This window comes from Fonsecaea pedrosoi (genome assembly GCF_000835455.1).
Source record: "Fonsecaea pedrosoi CBS 271.37 unplaced genomic scaffold supercont1.1, whole genome shotgun sequence".
In the NCBI taxonomy this organism is placed as follows: domain Eukaryota; kingdom Fungi; phylum Ascomycota; class Eurotiomycetes; order Chaetothyriales; family Herpotrichiellaceae; genus Fonsecaea; species Fonsecaea pedrosoi.
In genome coordinates, this window is record NW_013550615.1 from 2,780,375 (window position 1) to 2,796,320 (window position 15,946).

The 15,946-nt window shown below is 50.9% G+C and overlaps 6 protein-coding genes across 6 annotated transcripts; 3 read left to right on the top strand and 3 right to left on the bottom strand.

Annotated features, from left to right (window-relative positions):
- Window positions 1-34: 34 nt before the first annotated feature.
- On the top strand, window positions 35-2,092 carry Z517_01004 (uncharacterized protein; the record flags this gene model as incomplete). Its single annotated transcript, XM_013433966.1, has 1 exon — window positions 35-2,092. The coding sequence occupies one exon, from the start codon at window positions 35-37 to the stop codon at window positions 2,090-2,092; it is 2,058 nt and encodes a 685-aa protein (XP_013289420.1).
- A 62-nt stretch (window positions 2,093-2,154) lies between these two features.
- Window positions 2,155-6,186, bottom strand: Z517_01005 (uncharacterized protein; the record flags this gene model as incomplete). The annotated part of the gene is made up of 1 exon (XM_013433967.1): window positions 2,155-6,186. One exon carries the CDS (start codon window positions 6,184-6,186, stop codon window positions 2,155-2,157), a length of 4,032 nt encoding a protein of 1,343 aa, XP_013289421.1.
- A 359-nt stretch (window positions 6,187-6,545) lies between these two features.
- Window positions 6,546-7,124, bottom strand: Z517_01006 (uncharacterized protein; the record flags this gene model as incomplete). Its single annotated transcript, XM_013433968.1, has 4 exons — window positions 6,546-6,568; window positions 6,622-6,654; window positions 6,704-6,887; window positions 6,936-7,124. 4 exons carry the CDS (start codon window positions 7,122-7,124, stop codon window positions 6,546-6,548), a joined length of 429 nt encoding a protein of 142 aa, XP_013289422.1.
- Window positions 7,125-7,182: 58 nt separating this feature from the next.
- Z517_01007 (uncharacterized protein) lies at window positions 7,183-12,397 on the top strand (the record flags this gene model as incomplete). The annotated part of the gene is made up of 4 exons (XM_013433969.1): window positions 7,183-10,211; window positions 10,263-10,401; window positions 10,458-10,560; window positions 11,565-12,397. The coding sequence occupies 4 exons, from the start codon at window positions 7,183-7,185 to the stop codon at window positions 12,395-12,397; spliced, it is 4,104 nt and encodes a 1,367-aa protein (XP_013289423.1).
- A 718-nt stretch (window positions 12,398-13,115) lies between these two features.
- Window positions 13,116-14,102, bottom strand: Z517_01008 (uncharacterized protein; the record flags this gene model as incomplete). The annotated part of the gene is made up of 1 exon (XM_013433970.1): window positions 13,116-14,102. The coding sequence occupies one exon, from the start codon at window positions 14,100-14,102 to the stop codon at window positions 13,116-13,118; it is 987 nt and encodes a 328-aa protein (XP_013289424.1).
- Window positions 14,103-14,445: 343 nt separating this feature from the next.
- Z517_01009 (diphosphomevalonate decarboxylase) lies at window positions 14,446-15,726 on the top strand (the record flags this gene model as incomplete). The annotated part of the gene is made up of 2 exons (XM_013433971.1): window positions 14,446-14,510; window positions 14,601-15,726. The coding sequence occupies 2 exons, from the start codon at window positions 14,446-14,448 to the stop codon at window positions 15,724-15,726; spliced, it is 1,191 nt and encodes a 396-aa protein (XP_013289425.1).
- Between the last annotated feature and the right edge of the window lie 220 nt (window positions 15,727-15,946).

Consider the following 15,946-nt stretch of genomic DNA (forward strand, 5'->3'; position numbering starts at 1 on the left):
ATGATACCATTCTCATAGTATCCTGCCAACAAACATGGCGAGTCCAGCTGCCGCCTCCTTGAACCCTCCCCCTCGACCCTACCGACGATTCTTAACCTCCGCTCTCCATAAACGATTCGTACATGCTGCGTTCATCTCCCTCCTCATCGCCCTCCATAATGCTTTCTGGCTCGGTTCGAAGAAAGACCTATTCTGGTCATGGTTTCCTTTTGGCCCTGCTGGGATCAAAGCGTTACTTTTTTTCATGGCTAGCCTGTTCGTCTTTATCCTCCAAATAGCCACCCTCAATATCGGCAGACAGACGACAGTTTCCCCCTTTGCGACCTTCAGAACAAACTTCCTCAGTGTATCGTCAGTGCATACATTGTTCTGGTACTTGATTTCGGGATGGTGGTTTACTGAAGCATTCATTTGGTCTTCTCCAGACCTTGGCTGGATCACAAGAGGAAACCATCACACTCCCGACATTCTAAACGAGAAACCCATCTTCTTCCGTCTTTACGCCTTACTTCTCGCGGTCGCATATGCAGGACTTCATACTTATCGCGGAAATTCAACCCTCCTGATCCCCGTCTCACAACTGTCAAGCACGCCAAACCCCGACACCAAAGCTCAGGACACTCATCCGATCGAACCTATTCAGACACAGCTGCAACGCAAACTGCTCCCTGTGCTCATAGAGAGTACTCTCATTCCAGGAGCCGTAATCATTGTGGCTCCTTTCATCAATGGCCTCTTCCTGCGAAACATTTTCTGGCAGCTCCATCTTGCTATGGCAAAACCATTCTTCAACCTTTCGAGAGCAAACGCCCGTCCGGTAGGATATCCTCCTCTGGGGCCTGTTTATTTGCTCCAATGCTTCGGTGCCGGATTTCTCCTTACACTGACATGGGAGTTGACTTCGCTCCTGTTCGTGATTTATCTCAATCAGCAGCCCACAAAGTCTGGGCTGCCACTTTCCGCTTCTAGCAAAGATCCCAATGGAACACTCCTTAATGGACTCAAAGCCAAACGAGACGTCGTAAGAACCTTTGCCTTTTGGGAGTTGGCTATCATTGCCCACAGACACAAAGAACGAAGAAAGGCTATTTTCGAAGACATTGAACGGCCTACCGGACCAATGTGGAGCCAAATGGTACAAGCCGGTCTGAAAGTATTGCAAGAAGTGCAAACTCGCATTGTTGGACCTCCCCCAGCAGCACCACAGCCTGTAGGTGCAGACCAAATCAAATCTCTACCACGCATTGTTCCCGAAGTACCGACTCAATCGATCTTTCAAGCAAGTCCGAAACCAAGCGTCAGTGACAGGCTACTAGCAAGTCCTTTGCGACAAATTGGCAGTAGTAAACAGCCCTGGCATCCACCCATAGAACAAACGGCCAAAACAGTCGAAACAAAATTGCTCGAGTATGCGAGGCCGCAAGGCACGACTCAAACGCCAACCAAAGGTATTTCAGATCAATGGATGGCTGCTCTAAAGCAAAGTCGCATGGCTTGGTTCTTCGTGCCCACAAATGCCGCCCGAATCAACGCCATGGTACTCGGATCACCCCATGGAAACGCAGCATTGATTGTTGATGCAATTGAGTCAATAACCAGAATGCAAGTTGCCAGTCTCACAGAAGATACATACGGCAAAGCCACTCCGACAGTGCCAGACACTGTAAGAACATTTACAAAAACTCTCAACATAATTGAAGACCTTGTATCGAAACACAAACAGGGCGTTACGGGCGGAATTGATGAAGTTGAGATCATCATCGCAAGATTAAGGGCTGGGCTGAAGGAGTTGTTGTCAGCCTTTCAGGTATATTTGATTGATCAAGGCCTTGGGATTGCCGACCTTAATCAGGCCAAGAAGGCCACCCAGGCACCAGAACCTGAGGAAGCGCAGGAAGAACCCAAGCCCAAGGCTGTCGAACAGCCGACGCAGAGACGTCTTTTTCAGAAAGATGCGCAAAAAGATGGTACCAGGGACAGGAACCGGATATCAGAGGATCAGATCCCGAGATTGGAGCCTTCAGGGTGGTCTGGATCTAATCCTCAAACCGGCCGTTTGTTCCAGAGAAGAGAGATGGAACAAGTCAGGTAACACCATAGAATCGAGTCAAAATTCAAAAGGTTTCTTTTTGTTTAGAGGTGGTCGAGCGTATGCTATGAAGCTACGGCCTCGCCGGAAATCCAACCCTTGACTTCGGGCGCCTCTCTCTTTTTCTGGCTTTCCTGCTGGCTGTCCCAGAACACGCCTTCTGCTCCAGGAGGTCTTCCTTGTCCGTCTTTATCATACGTGCCCTCCTCGACCTGAACCTGGCTGTCTTCAGGATTCGTTTTGGCAACCTCCCAGACGTCCTCTCTGGCGCTTTCGCACGCTTGGCAGATTTCCTTCATGTTGTCGTCGACCTGTCTCGCTTGCTCTCGCATGCCTCGCCTAGAGAGACCCGCGAGAAGACGACCCACCTCCTCATGGAGACCGTTTACGCGGTCGATCAGTCTCCCCACGCTAGCGACGAGGTACTCTTCCTCGTAGACCGAGCCCTTTTTGCCGCGGGCGCGCTTGCGTTCTTCGCGGCGTTTCGTCTTTGACGTCTTCCGCGACACGTTGGAGGCCACGGTGCCGCCGAACTTGCTGGCGTTGCTGCCGTAGCGGGTGAAAAGACTCTGGCCACCCAGTGTGCTGACGTCCGTGGGCGCCAGGGAGACGTTGTCCGGGATGTCGCCTGCGGCACCGTCCGCAGCCACGGTGGGATCACCGCCGAAGAAAGCCAGAGGATCTTCCTCCTTCTTCTTGCGGAGCTCAACGATGCGTGGGACCTGTGCGTTCAGTTGTGCACGGCAGTCCGCAAGGAGTTCGAGTATCTCGCCGACTTTCTCGCCTAGCCCTGCGTCTGTGATCTGGTGGATCTCGGAAACGGAGCGGCCATCGTGGGCGAGAACGCGCATTGCTTCAGCGAAATAAGATCCCCGGCACAGAAGTTTTGCTGCCTCGGGAGTATTGGAGAGATAGTCAATTTGAATCGTCGCCGCGGCTCGATAGTCCCGGTTCTCGTCCGCCAAAGTTGTTGCCAGACTCTGCGCGAGCGACTTCAGTTGCGGGGCTGTCAAGGGCACAAGAGTCGCACAGGTCAGTGCCTCACGCCACTTATGTGCCAGTGCGTAAAGCTTGTACGAAGAATCGTAGTCGCCCAGTGATTCGTAAAGCGTAGCAGCTTGGGCATGATGAGACTTTTGAGTCGTGAGATGCTCAGCATACATACGGGTTATTGGGGTCAGGTGGACTTGGTCGTATTTGTACAGCTCCATCGCCGTGTTGTATAGGGAATGCTTTGCCGTGTAGGTCGCGACTTGCTCATGCTCCCCGAGCGCATGCAATGAAACCAAAGCTTTGCTGTATTTCTTGAGATGATCGTCAATCGCAAACTTCCGTCTGAGCTCCGACATTTCCTGGAGAGATTGCAGGTAGGGCATATATTCCCTTGGGTCTCTTGAGCTGTCATTCTGCGCTACGAGGAGCGTCAACTCGAGATCATAGAGTGAGAGGGCAGCGTCAAATAGAACGGAGGGATTCGGGGTGAGGAAGAACAGGTGGGAGATTGCAACGTCCGCCTCTTCTTTGGAAGTCTCGAGGAGGGCGGAGACAAGCGTCAAGGCAGAGAATAAGTCGGGGGGTCGCTTGCAGACATGGGCTGTTATGACGGTCTGCAAGTAAGAGGAAGGTTTTGAAGATAGGCTCGAAAGGAACGTGTCAGCAATCTTGTTGATTTTGCTGCCAGGAACCATGTTGGCAGGCTTCGTGTTCGGAGCAGATTGCAGCTTTGGGTCAGATTGAACTTGCAAGGTCGTGTCGCGGTATAACGTCTGCGTGACGTCCTCGTCCCTGAGTTTCGAAAGAAATGCATCCACACGGCTGGGCTTCTTAAGTTGGTCGATGAATTTGGGCACGTTGGCCAGAAAAATACCTGGCTCATAGTCGTGCAGGATGTTCATATCGACCTGGTGGGTTTGACAAGCCAGAAAAGCAGCGAGGTAGTCCTGTTGCTTAAGATGCTTGCGTATTCCCGAGAGAACTAGCAAACGAGGGTAGATTGTCTCAAGGTTTCCTCGCGGCATTTGAAGAACCACAGCGTAGATGGACGGGACAACAGTGACGATGCGTGCACCCCTTTCGATATTTCTGCATCGTTCGTCGATCTCCGGCGTGTCATCGGGGACTTGCATTGCTGAGGGATGGGTAAGATGGACGAATTTCAGGAGGTGTGCAGAGGTAGTGAAAATTAGATGCGTCGAAGTGAGCACGTAGGAGGTAACTTCGCGGACGAGGAGCTTGTTGTCGACGTAGAGGTTTCCCTTAAGTGATAAAGAGACCTTATAGTATTCTGGGGTGTCACCGTTCATCTCACCATTTGCCTGATGGTGTCCGATGTGGCGAAGGGTAAAAATGGAGCTGTTGGGCTGACTACCGCTCAGTTTGACGGGCTCTATACCCATTGACCCCGGATAGTCTGTGAGTTGGACTGTGGCATTCGTAATCGGATTCGTAATAAACACGGACTCGGAAAATATGTCTGCTATGAGGCTTTCACAACCTTCAGGCGCAAGGATATGTTCCCAAGACAAGCTCTGATTCTCGGGCCACGTGGATTTCCAACACGATGTTGCTCCCGCCGACTGCGTTGGTGCCATGACAAATATCTCGTCGTTGACAAAAGCCACCTGAGTGTAGAACAAAGGTTCTGCTTCTGGCTGTAGTGTCGGATGTTGATGAGACTGCCGCTCGACGGTTGTTGTAAACACCAAATCGCCGTTACCCCTAGCACGGGTTTTCCATTCACAAATTTCCAATGTCTTTGTCGTTAAGACTGCAAATCTATGGCAATCTCGACCAAAGGCGCAACCAATGATATTATGGTCGAAAACGGCCTCACAGAAAGCCATCGGTGGTGGCACACCAGCTTGCTTCAAGGGAGTAAGCTTTAGTGTCCTGCCATCAATGACTCCAACGATACCATAGTCTTGGGGAGGTAGCATGCTACCTGCTGACACCACGGATAGGAAGGTGAGGTCCAAGAGCTTTCTGGTTGTGCCGAAGCACATCCTCAGAGGAATTTCAGGATGCCACCTCAGTGGCCAGTTGCTGCGTGGTGAATGGAGTAGGATCTCTTGTTTCAGATCGTAGTGATAATTTCCCATCGTCCAAAATTGCACCCTATCCTTGAAGGTGACGGCCAGAACGGTGGAGTCTGTGTTCCATGAGAGGGAAAGGCTAGACGCCCACTCATCCATTTCTTGTTTCGTCGTTCGAAGATCAAATTGACCATGCCGGAGACCGTTTCTCTCGAAGAAGATGACCTCCAGCTTTGTCTCGGATCGGCGAACACTGGCAATGAGATTTCCCGAAGGCTTCCAGCTCAATGCCGACTCCAGACCATCGACAGGTTCACTAGCGCTGTCCAGGACAGCCTCACGCGTGAAAACCCGGATAACTCGACGTTTACCAGGGACCACGCTGCTTATAGCAAGGTATTGCCCGTCTCCTCGCCAACTGATCGTGACCTTGTCATCCTCAAACGGGCTCAACTTGCCCTCGTCGACCTTTTCCGGCACAGTAGGATCTCGCATTGCTTTGGCGCGACGACCTTGGAATTGAGTCTCCTTGTGACCCCAACCTACAGAGACATGTTTGGAAACTTTGAGGTCGTCTGGGGATAGAGTGCCCTCATTGAGAGGTTCGAAAGTCCTACTCATCAGCACGAGGGTGTCTGCACCGGTGACGATGGCCAGCAGTTCTTCGTCTGGGGCCCATGCAGCAGCACAGATTCCGATGTCGACGGTACCAACTATTTCGATCCTCTCTTGTCCGGGACCTGGATCCTCGCGCACAACCACAACATCTCCGCCGGCGAGCACAAGGCATGATGTTCCAGTGTCAGGGAAATATTGGAGCAGCAGGATTTCATCACATTGTAGATGTGGAAGCGGACACGGTGAATCCCACGAAGTGATGGTCACGAACTCGTCTCGGGAAGATGAGGTCTTGACTCGTCTCTTCAGTTCGATGATAGGCTGTGTAGGTGTTGGACCAAATGCACAGATTATTGCATTATGCGTCGTGTCCCAGGCTGTCGCTGTGAGTGGCAAATCATCCAGGAGCCGAGTCTCATGATACGCTATGGTCCTCAAATTTCGCATGGTGACAGTTCGGAGTTAGGATTCGATCATACAGCCTGAAAGAAACAGGAAGGTTGAAGTTCTACAAGTATACGAAAAGAGGTGTTAAGGGACATAAATTTTTGGTAGTGGAACATTACGCGCATTCTGATTGGACAGCCTTCTGCTCCTGGAGGGCGCGATGGACAAGGCAAACCAGCAGAAGGACGTTATCTTCAGGATGAGGAAAGAATGCGGACAAGAAGGATTGAAGCCCATGATGGCGGATATGATTTTTTATTTCTGGCTCTGTACAAACTCCAGTTGCGAGAGCGCCATTCCCGCACTGGTTCCTCACGCAATTCGATATTCCCCAATAGACTCCACACTCTCTAGATTTCTTAAGCCTTGTACGTGTGCCAGACTGTGTATGCGTCAGCATATCTCTTACAAGATGTTCTCTTAACCAGGGCTTACCGGCCAAGCCGAAAGGAATGGCGAATCCTGTGACTACTCTCCATTTAGTCCCGTGTTTCTTCAAAGTCGGAGGTATTCTTACACATGAAACCCCAGTATCGCAGCCAGAAGAATCTCGTCTTCGTGTTGAAAGGCAAGTTGGTATAAGGTCCTTCAGGGTAGTGATAAGGGCTGAAGTTGTCTGCTCGACGGACGGTAGAGGAGAAGCCGCGGCGGGCGATGAGTTGGGTTGCCATTCTGGCGCGGAGGATAGCTTGGGTATTCATCTGGAGGGTATATCAGTACAAAGCAAGAACGAATTGTTTTGGCCATACCTTTTCGTCTCTCTCGCTCCAGTAATGGTGGTGTTGGAAGAGATTAGCAAAAGTAAGGTGATGTTGGTTCTCAATGATCGAAGCTGCTATGGAGCTCTCCACCAGACTTGGCACTATTCGGCGCACCTTCCATTTGCGGACTTTTCCAACATTTCTCTCGTCTCTCATTCCCGCAGCAATGATTTTCATTGCCGATGGTTGCGACTTTCTCTCTACGTCAAGAGAATAATCTTCCAGCCTTCTGAAAATGGACGAGTTGTTTGATGTGTTCGAAGAAAATGGCCAGGTACCACCGGCTACCACTCTCACCAAAGCACAAAGAAAGCGGTTAAAGCGACAGGCTAACGGCGAAGTGAAGGATGATCCTGACGGTGAAGAAGCAACTGCTCCCTCTAGTGATGGGAGTGCCTCGGTTTCGGGAGATGTCGATAAGGAGATTACCGATGGAGATGCACCAGAGGTCAAGCGAATGCGCATGGAAGACGAACCAGAACCCGTCGTCACCGATACCTTCGAGACCGAACAGTCAAGAGAGGTAGCAGCATCTGCTGGCCTGCTCCCAGGCAAAGAGGAAGAGAAGGTCATCCTGTCACATCAAGTTCGTCACCAAGTTGCCTTGCCACCAGACTATGACTATGTGCCCATCTCAGAGCACAAACCGCCTGTAGAACCTGCTCGGACGTGGCCATTCCAGCTCGATCCCTTTCAACAAGTATCTATTGCCTCCATTGAACGAAATGAGAGTGTCCTTGTCTCCGCTCATACCAGCGCAGGCAAAACCGTTGTTGCCGAATATGCAATTGCCCAGTCACTTAAAAACAATCAGCGTGTCATCTACACGAGCCCCATCAAGGCACTCAGCAACCAGAAATATCGAGAATTTCAAGCTGATTTTGGCGATGTTGGTCTCATGACTGGCGATGTCACCATCAATCCTACAGCCACCTGCCTGGTTATGACTACCGAGATTCTACGCTCAATGCTTTACCGTGGGTCTGAGATTATGCGTGAAGTGGGCTGGGTGATTTTCGACGAGATACACTACCTGCGAGACAAAGTCCGAGGCGTTGTATGGGAAGAGACAATCATTCTACTGCCGGACAAAGTTCACTATGTGTTCTTGTCAGCAACGATTCCAAACGCAATGCAATTTGCTGAATGGATTACAAAAACCCATAATCAGCCATGTCACGTTGTCTACACAGACTTCAGGCCAACTCCTTTACAACACTACTTCTTTCCTGCTGGTGCAGATGGAATTCATCTGATTGTGGATGAAAAGGGTGTGTTCAGGGAAGAAAACTTCCAAAAAGCTATGAGTTCCATTGCCGACAAACAAGGTGACGATCCTGCAAATGCCTTGGCCCGTAGGAAGGGCAAAGGAAGAGACAAGAGGTTGAACAAAGGAGGCACTAGAGGTCCTTCCGATATTTATAAGATTGTCCGAATGATCATGACGAAGAACTACAACCCAGTCATTGTGTTCAGCTTCAGCAAGAGAGACTGCGAGGCGTATGCCATTCAAATGAGCAGCATGTCCTTCAATGAAGAATCTGAAAAGGCCATGGTTTCGAAGGTGTTTGACAGCGCTTTGGAAATGCTCTCCCCCGAGGACAAGAATTTGCCACAAATCCAGCACTTACTACCTTTGCTGAGGCGAGGCATTGGTATCCATCACTCCGGCTTGTTGCCAATTCTCAAAGAAACAATTGAGATTCTGTTTCAGGAAGGACTGATCAAGGTTCTGTTCGCAACCGAGACATTCTCTATTGGGCTCAACATGCCAGCAAAGACGGTCGTCTTCACCAGCGTTCGCAAGTTCGACGGTATCTCGCAACGATGGATCACGCCATCTGAATTTATCCAGATGTCTGGTCGTGCAGGACGGCGTGGTCTTGATGAACGTGGGATTGTCATTATGATGATTGACCAGCAGATGGAGCCCGGTGTTGCCAAGGACATTGTTCGTGGCGAACAGGATAAACTGAACTCCGCATTCTATCTTGGCTACAACATGATTCTTAACTTGCTTCGAGTCGAAGGTATCTCTCCCGAGTTCATGCTTGAAAGGTGCTTTCACCAATTCCAAAACACTGCTAGTGTCTCTGGGCTCGAGAAGGAACTGCAGCAATTGGAAGCAGAGAGGTCGGCAATGATTCTTGAAGACGAAAGCTCCATCCGAGCTTACTACGAGCTTCGAAAACAGCTTGACATCTATGCGGAAGACATGCGTATGGTTATTATTCATCCCAACTACTGTCTGCCTTTCATGCAGCCAGGTCGTCTGGTAGAGATCAAGGATGGCGAGCATGATTTTGGCTGGGGAGCTGTACTGAACTTCACAAAAAGAAGTCAGAGCAAGTCGACGGAAAAGTTGACACCTCAGGAGGAGTGGATTCTCGACATTGCGTTGGAGGTGGCCGATGGCCCAGCTCCAGCGACCAAGACTTTTCAATCCTTGCCCCATGGCATTCGTCCCCCTCAGTCTGGTGAGAAGTCCAAGATCGAAGTCGTCCCAGTCTCTCTCAAATGTGTCCAAAAGATCTCTCACATTCGCATATTCCCACCTGCCGACATGACGGTCTTCGAGGAGAAAAAGAAGGTCCAGCAGGCGTTAGCAGAAGTGAAGAGACGGTTTCCTGACGGGCTGGCTGTCCTCGACCCGATTGAAAATATGAAAATCACCGACAACTCGTTCAAGGATTTACTCCGAAAAATCGAGATCATGGAGTCCAGGTTGGTAGCCAACCCATTGCACCACTCTCCTCGCCTCGAGGGCCTTTACAATCAGTATGCGGCCAAGGTCTCGCTTACCAATAAGATTCGAAGCCTGAAGAAGCAAATTCAAGATGCCCATGCAATTATGCAATTGGAAGAGCTCAAATGCCGGAAGCGGGTATTACGCCGGTTGCAGTTCATCAACGAAGATGAAGTGGTGCAACTCAAGGCGCGCGTCGCATGTGAGATCAGCACCGGGGATGAACTGATGCTTAGTGAGCTTCTCTTCAACCGATTCTTCAACGACTTGACGCCGGAGCTCTGTGCAGCTGTCATGAGCTGCTTTGTTTTTGAAGAAAAGGTCAATGAGACCCCTAACTTGACCGAGGAACTTGCCAAACCCTTGCGTGAGATACAGAGACAAGCCCGACATATCGCCAAGGTATCGGTAGAGTCGAAGTTGGCTATGAATGAGGAAGAGTATGTCCAAGGGTTCAAATGGCAGCTTATGCCAGTGATGTACGCGTGGGCGAATGGAAAATCATTCGGAGAGATTTGGTAGGTTCCGGAAAGCTGCCTGGTAGTGGCCAATGCTGATTGTGGGTGTAGCAAAATGACCGATGTCTACGAAGGCAGCTTGATCCGTACATTTCGCCGGCTGGAAGAAGCATTGCGTCAGATGGCGGAAGCCTCGAAGGTCATGGGAAGCGAGGAATTGGAGAAGAAGTTCGAGGAGGCGTTGAACAAGGTAAGGCGAGATATCGTGGCAGCTCAGTCGCTGTATCTCTAGACTTGACCATTTAGAGCGACGAGCCAACGACGCCTATCCTGCCGATCCAACCAGTAGAGCTGTTGGAGAAGATGATTTCTTGTGACTACACGATACCCACGGCCTTGTTTGGTGATAGTAAGACATGCACAGGTTGATGGCGCTTGACATGGACAACCAGGTGTGATGCTATTGCCTGAGACCATGTTCGATGCTGGAAGACAAGTGTGTTGGTCGAATCTCTTTTGCTTACGACAACGAATCATGGCTGCGGTGCCGACGGCACCAACGGAAGAGCTCTACATAGCCTCCCATCACGACCATGTGCCCCTTCTCTTGACACAATTTTAATTCTATTCGAACTTCGTCCTGGCGTCTGTGAGCTGGCATCCAGCTGCGTAACTGTAGGGGGGCCTGCCTGCACCTTGTCCAGCATCCGTTTCTTTGTGCCATTCGGCATGGGGCCTCGTATTTGTCTTTGTCTCGTACTGGTTCTGCAAGTCGATGTAAGAAAAGTTAACCACCCAGCATTGCATGAGCCCAGTCCTCGGTTGACCAAGGGAGTGGGTATGGATTGGGCAGCGACCAGCACTTTGTAGGAAGTGGATGCCTAGAGGGTTTGCTAAGGGTCTGGTCCAGTGAAGGGCAGCAAATCAAAGGGTCCAAGGCTACAGAGGTTATACGCCTAAAAGCCCCGGATGCCCTTGTATCATTGGCACTTTGACCCGCAGCTGCCACAACGCCAACTGACAAACTGACCCTCCACTCAGACTTCAAACTTGGACTTTCCTCCCGTCACATCACATCCACATCACCACCTCTCTTCCCGTCTCTCAGTTCTTCACCGCTGCTCTGCCTACAAGGACAGGGAAGTTATCAGAGTAGACACTTCGCTCCCTAACTATCGTTACTCCCATCTTCATCTCCAGATCTCTGTACCATCGTCGTCTCCTCCAACGAACTGCAGTAAACATCGCACCTGGATATCATCGGGCGTCCAAAGGCCAGAGCCAAAATGAATAGCCTGGCCACGCCCCCCGTCCCTCCTCACTTCCACGAACACTCCCGTCTCTCTCCTAACAGATCGAGTGAGTAACCTCCAGAGGAGCTGGTTTCTTCCAACCTGCTAACCGCCACATCAGTGTCTGCCTCGGGTCCGTCTCGGAAACGAAAAGCCTCCCCCTCCCCAGATCGAGACGATGAAATGTCAACATCACCCTCCATATCAAACGCCCGACTCCCCAATACCTCTACACCGAATTCACGGAAACGAGCCCGTCCGAATCTGATCGGGAGACCGTTATCAGTGGAAAGACTCCTTGAAACATTAGACAAGGAGTCCCTGACATCCGTGCTGAAGACTTTGTGTGAGAGACACCCAAGTCTTCGAGATGAAGTTGTCCAAATCAGCCCTCGACCCAGCATCCAGAGCACCCTACAAGTCTTGCGGCAGTATTTCACACGATTGATGGACTCATTTCCCCTGGGACCGAATCCTCGTTCTGATTACTCCTACGATCGTGTACGTCCTCAGTGGCACCAACTCCTTGATGCTCTTACAGATTTCACTCCTCACTTCTTGCCGCCAAATGAGCATCAGTCATCCACATCGCTCGAGTACTTGAACGAGGTCACCCGAATTATTCATGATCTTCCGGAATGGGACAACCCTCAACATAATTTCGCCAAACAAAATGCATACGAGGAAATCTCAAAGGCATGGGCCAGTGTCATCAAGGAGGCCAGCAAAAGAGGCGGAGGGTATCAACTGCAGTTCAACGGCTGGGAAGAGAAACTTCGAGTGCATAACGAAAAGAGTGGTGGCCGACTACGTGAAGCCTATGATGAGTTGATGCAGGCACTCGGCTGGCTCAGACAAAGTAATCAACCGTCGCAACAACAGAGTATTCGGCAACAATTGTTTTCAAACACATATGGCATGGAACAGCCAATGATTCGAACAGGCAACTGGTGAAAGACAGAACGAAACCAGCACACATTTGCATTAAAGCCATGGATACACACGTTACACTTCACGAATTTCCTTTGTTCAGGGCGGATGGCTGCATGGGTGCATATACCTTGGGGACTAACGACTTGAAACGACCAATATTCGACTTCCATCCCGACTTTCGTGTTGCAGCTTTTTCATTTGTCATTATGGGTAACGGGCGTCTAATCGGGAATATACGTGTCAGCCACGGAGTGTCTCTTTCATTAACACCCCTTTTTGATCAGAGGGACTTGCATCCGGCAATGATAGGAATACATTTTGTACAGGCCAGGCGTGGGACACGGCGGTTGAAGTGGCGGGGGAAAGGCATTTGGTCGAGCTCCTTTCCAGGCCACACTATCGATCCCACCATCCGTTGAATCCAACACAATCTCCCTCACCTCCATATCTCTTGCTGTGATAGCATCTGATAGACACGAGGCACGGTCAGACAGAGTCCAGAAGGCATCTTATCGGCCGGATTCTTCAAGCTGTGTAAGGGTTGAGTGAAACGGAGTTGTACTTAATCAGGAGATAGACTTGAATCGATTTGAGATTTGTACACAGCATACGCACTTCGGCTAATTGAGTGATACTTCCTCCCTTCTCCATTACTATACAATTTGCTAACCCTACCGTGGTGACATACGGGTATTACCAGTCCTCTCTGGGCGTTTCTTCCAGCGCCCCCAAGTCCAGGTTACCTCAACCCAAGCAACTGTTCCGCTCTCATCCTCCATCCTTCCATAGTATTTAACTTTGGCCGTACATCGAGATAGAAATTGAGGGCACTATTTCCCTGCTGCCCAGTCTTCCCTTCACGGGCCTTGCCTTGGTAGAAATCAATGACATACTCAACTTTGCTGCCGTCACATCGCTGGACAACCCAGTCGTGTCGATCGAAGGGTTCGGTGTAGCCCCAGAGCGAGTTCCATCTCGCCTTTGGGGACTTTGCTCCCGCGCCCAGACCTTGGAAGGAGAGCAACTTGGGACCGCCGCAGGCGTCCGAGGTGCCCTTTTCCCACCGCTTGATCAGCACCCAGGCCTGTTCGTTGACTGCGTTGTGGATCGGGATGATCGCGGACACCGACGTGGCTAGGTCGGTCGGGTTCGACGACGAGAGCGTCTGTTTGCGCATCACAGCGTGGAAAAATTGGTGCTCCGACGGATAGATCCAATTGCCACTGGATGATGCTCCCGTTTCAGACTCGGAGTTTGCTGGGACGCTTGTCGTGGGAGGGGGCTCAGAGGGAGAGAGAGCTTGCGCGGATTGCGGAAAGGCGCGCGGAATGGAAGAGATCACACGGCCGTGTGAGAGGGGCCGTGCGCTTTGGTAGCCAGAGTGAGTCTCGAGGCTAGGGTCTTGTGAAATACGGTCGGAGGAGCATTCTTGAGACGATATTGCTGTCGCCTTGGGAAGCGGAGGATGCGAGGGCGGGAGGAAAGGTTGTGATCTCTGTTGTGGGTTGCGCAACGGTGTCTCTACTTTTGACTGTGAACTCTTCATCTGTTGGGCCTGCTGGAGCCATATCTCTCTGGTTTTGGGGTCGACAGGGCAAGCTGAGGCGGAATCTGCAGGGAGCTGCTGTGGGAGGTGGTGACTGGATTGATCTTGGGTAATGGCTGAGGAGGATACTGCGGGTGGCGCATGAGGCTCCGGGGCGGGATCTGCTTTCCACCAGCCCATTGGAATATCTGCCTCTGAATGTTTATGTCGGAATATGTATATAGATGGCCGTAAGCGCAGAGGATTTAATCTGTTGCGATGAGCGGAGGGTTACAATGTGAAGGAAGCTCGTCGCCTCTGGAGAAATTTGTGTAGTATGCGGGGAGCGCAGCCTGGTACATGCTCGTAATCAGATGCTTGTAATTGATGTGGCTGCTGAAAAGGCACAAGGCCAGCCTTGTCCCGATTCAGGGCGACCTTATTTACCTCTAGCGTCACACTACATACTAATTTTCCCGCCGTTTGATCGAGTTTGTCCTTTGCACAATTCCATCTGGCTCTAAACCCCTGTACAGACACAATCATGCCTAGCTCAAATACCGTCTATCGGGCAAGTACCACTGCTCCAGTCAACATTGCTGTGATCAAGTAGGTACGCCAATTAATCCCTCAGCTCTCCTCCCATCGAACATGGTAATCCCCATTGAAGGTCAAAGACTGATTGACTTGGAACTACAGATACTGGGGAAAGCGTGATACGGTCCTGAATCTCCCGACGAATTCGTCCCTGTCGGTGACATTATCTCAGAAGTCACTACGAACCCACACCACCGCATCATGTTCCGAATCCTTCTCGGGGCCAGACACTCTGATACTCAATGGGGAGAAGGAGGATATTCAGTCTTCGAAGAGAACGCAAGCGTGCCTGAGAGACCTTCGTTCGCTACGTGAGGCATTGGAAGCCAAGGACGGTTCTCTACCCAAGCTGTCAAAATGGACCTTGCGACTGGTGTCGACAAACAATTTCCCTACCGCGGCCGGTCTTGCTTCTTCGGCTGCTGGGTTCGCGGCTCTCGTAAGAGCAATCGCTGACCTCTACGAGTTACCTCAATCGCCGAAAGAGCTCTCGTTGATTGCTCGGCAAGGCTCTGGATCAGCTTGCAGGAGTCTGATGGGCGGCTATGTGGCATGGCGAGCTGGTACGAAGGCGGATGGAAGTGACAGCTTGGCTGAAGAGGTGGCACCAGTATCACATTGGCCGGAAATGCGGGCACTGATACTTGTCGTCAGTGCTGAGAAGAAGGGTATCGCCTCAACTGCAGGTATGCAGACCACGGTCGAGACATCCACTCTAGCACCCACGAGATTCAAGGAGATTGTCCCCAAAAGGATGCAGGAAATAGAGAAGGCAATCGCGGAGAAAGATTTCGAGACGTTTGCACGGATTACGATGCAGGATTCGAATTCGTTTCACGCCATCTGTTTGGATTCATGGCCCCCAATCCACTACCTGAATGATGTTTCCCGCGCAGCGATGAATGCCGTGGAGACGGCAAATCGGAAAGCAGGGAAGCTCATCTGCGCATACACATTCGACGCAGGGCCGAATGCAGTGATTTACTACCTGGAAGAACATACACACCAAGTTGCAGGAGTGTTTAGAAACATTTTACCCCGTATCCCAGGTTGGGAGGGCGGGTTCGGGGAGTCTATTCGACCGAACGAATATGGAGGGTTGGAACAGAAGACGCTGATGACGCTGAAGGCGGGTGTCAGTCGGGTCATTTGCACAGCGGTGGGAGGAGGGCCAGAGAGTGTGGAGAACCATCTGGTCGACGAAGGCGGGAATGCTCTGGTGGAATGATTGAAAGTCAGGTGTGAAGAAGGAAGCATTCGCATACAACGACGAATGAAATTTCGACTGGCACTGCAAGGCAAGAATTTTTTTTCCTCGTATCTGCATATTGGCATGCAGTGAGCCTTCTCTATCGATGATACCTCGGTGTTTCTTCACTTGGAGCATCCGAGCATTCATGAATACGAGATACGGGTGAGTCGTCGTAAGAGGGGGAAAGGATCACATA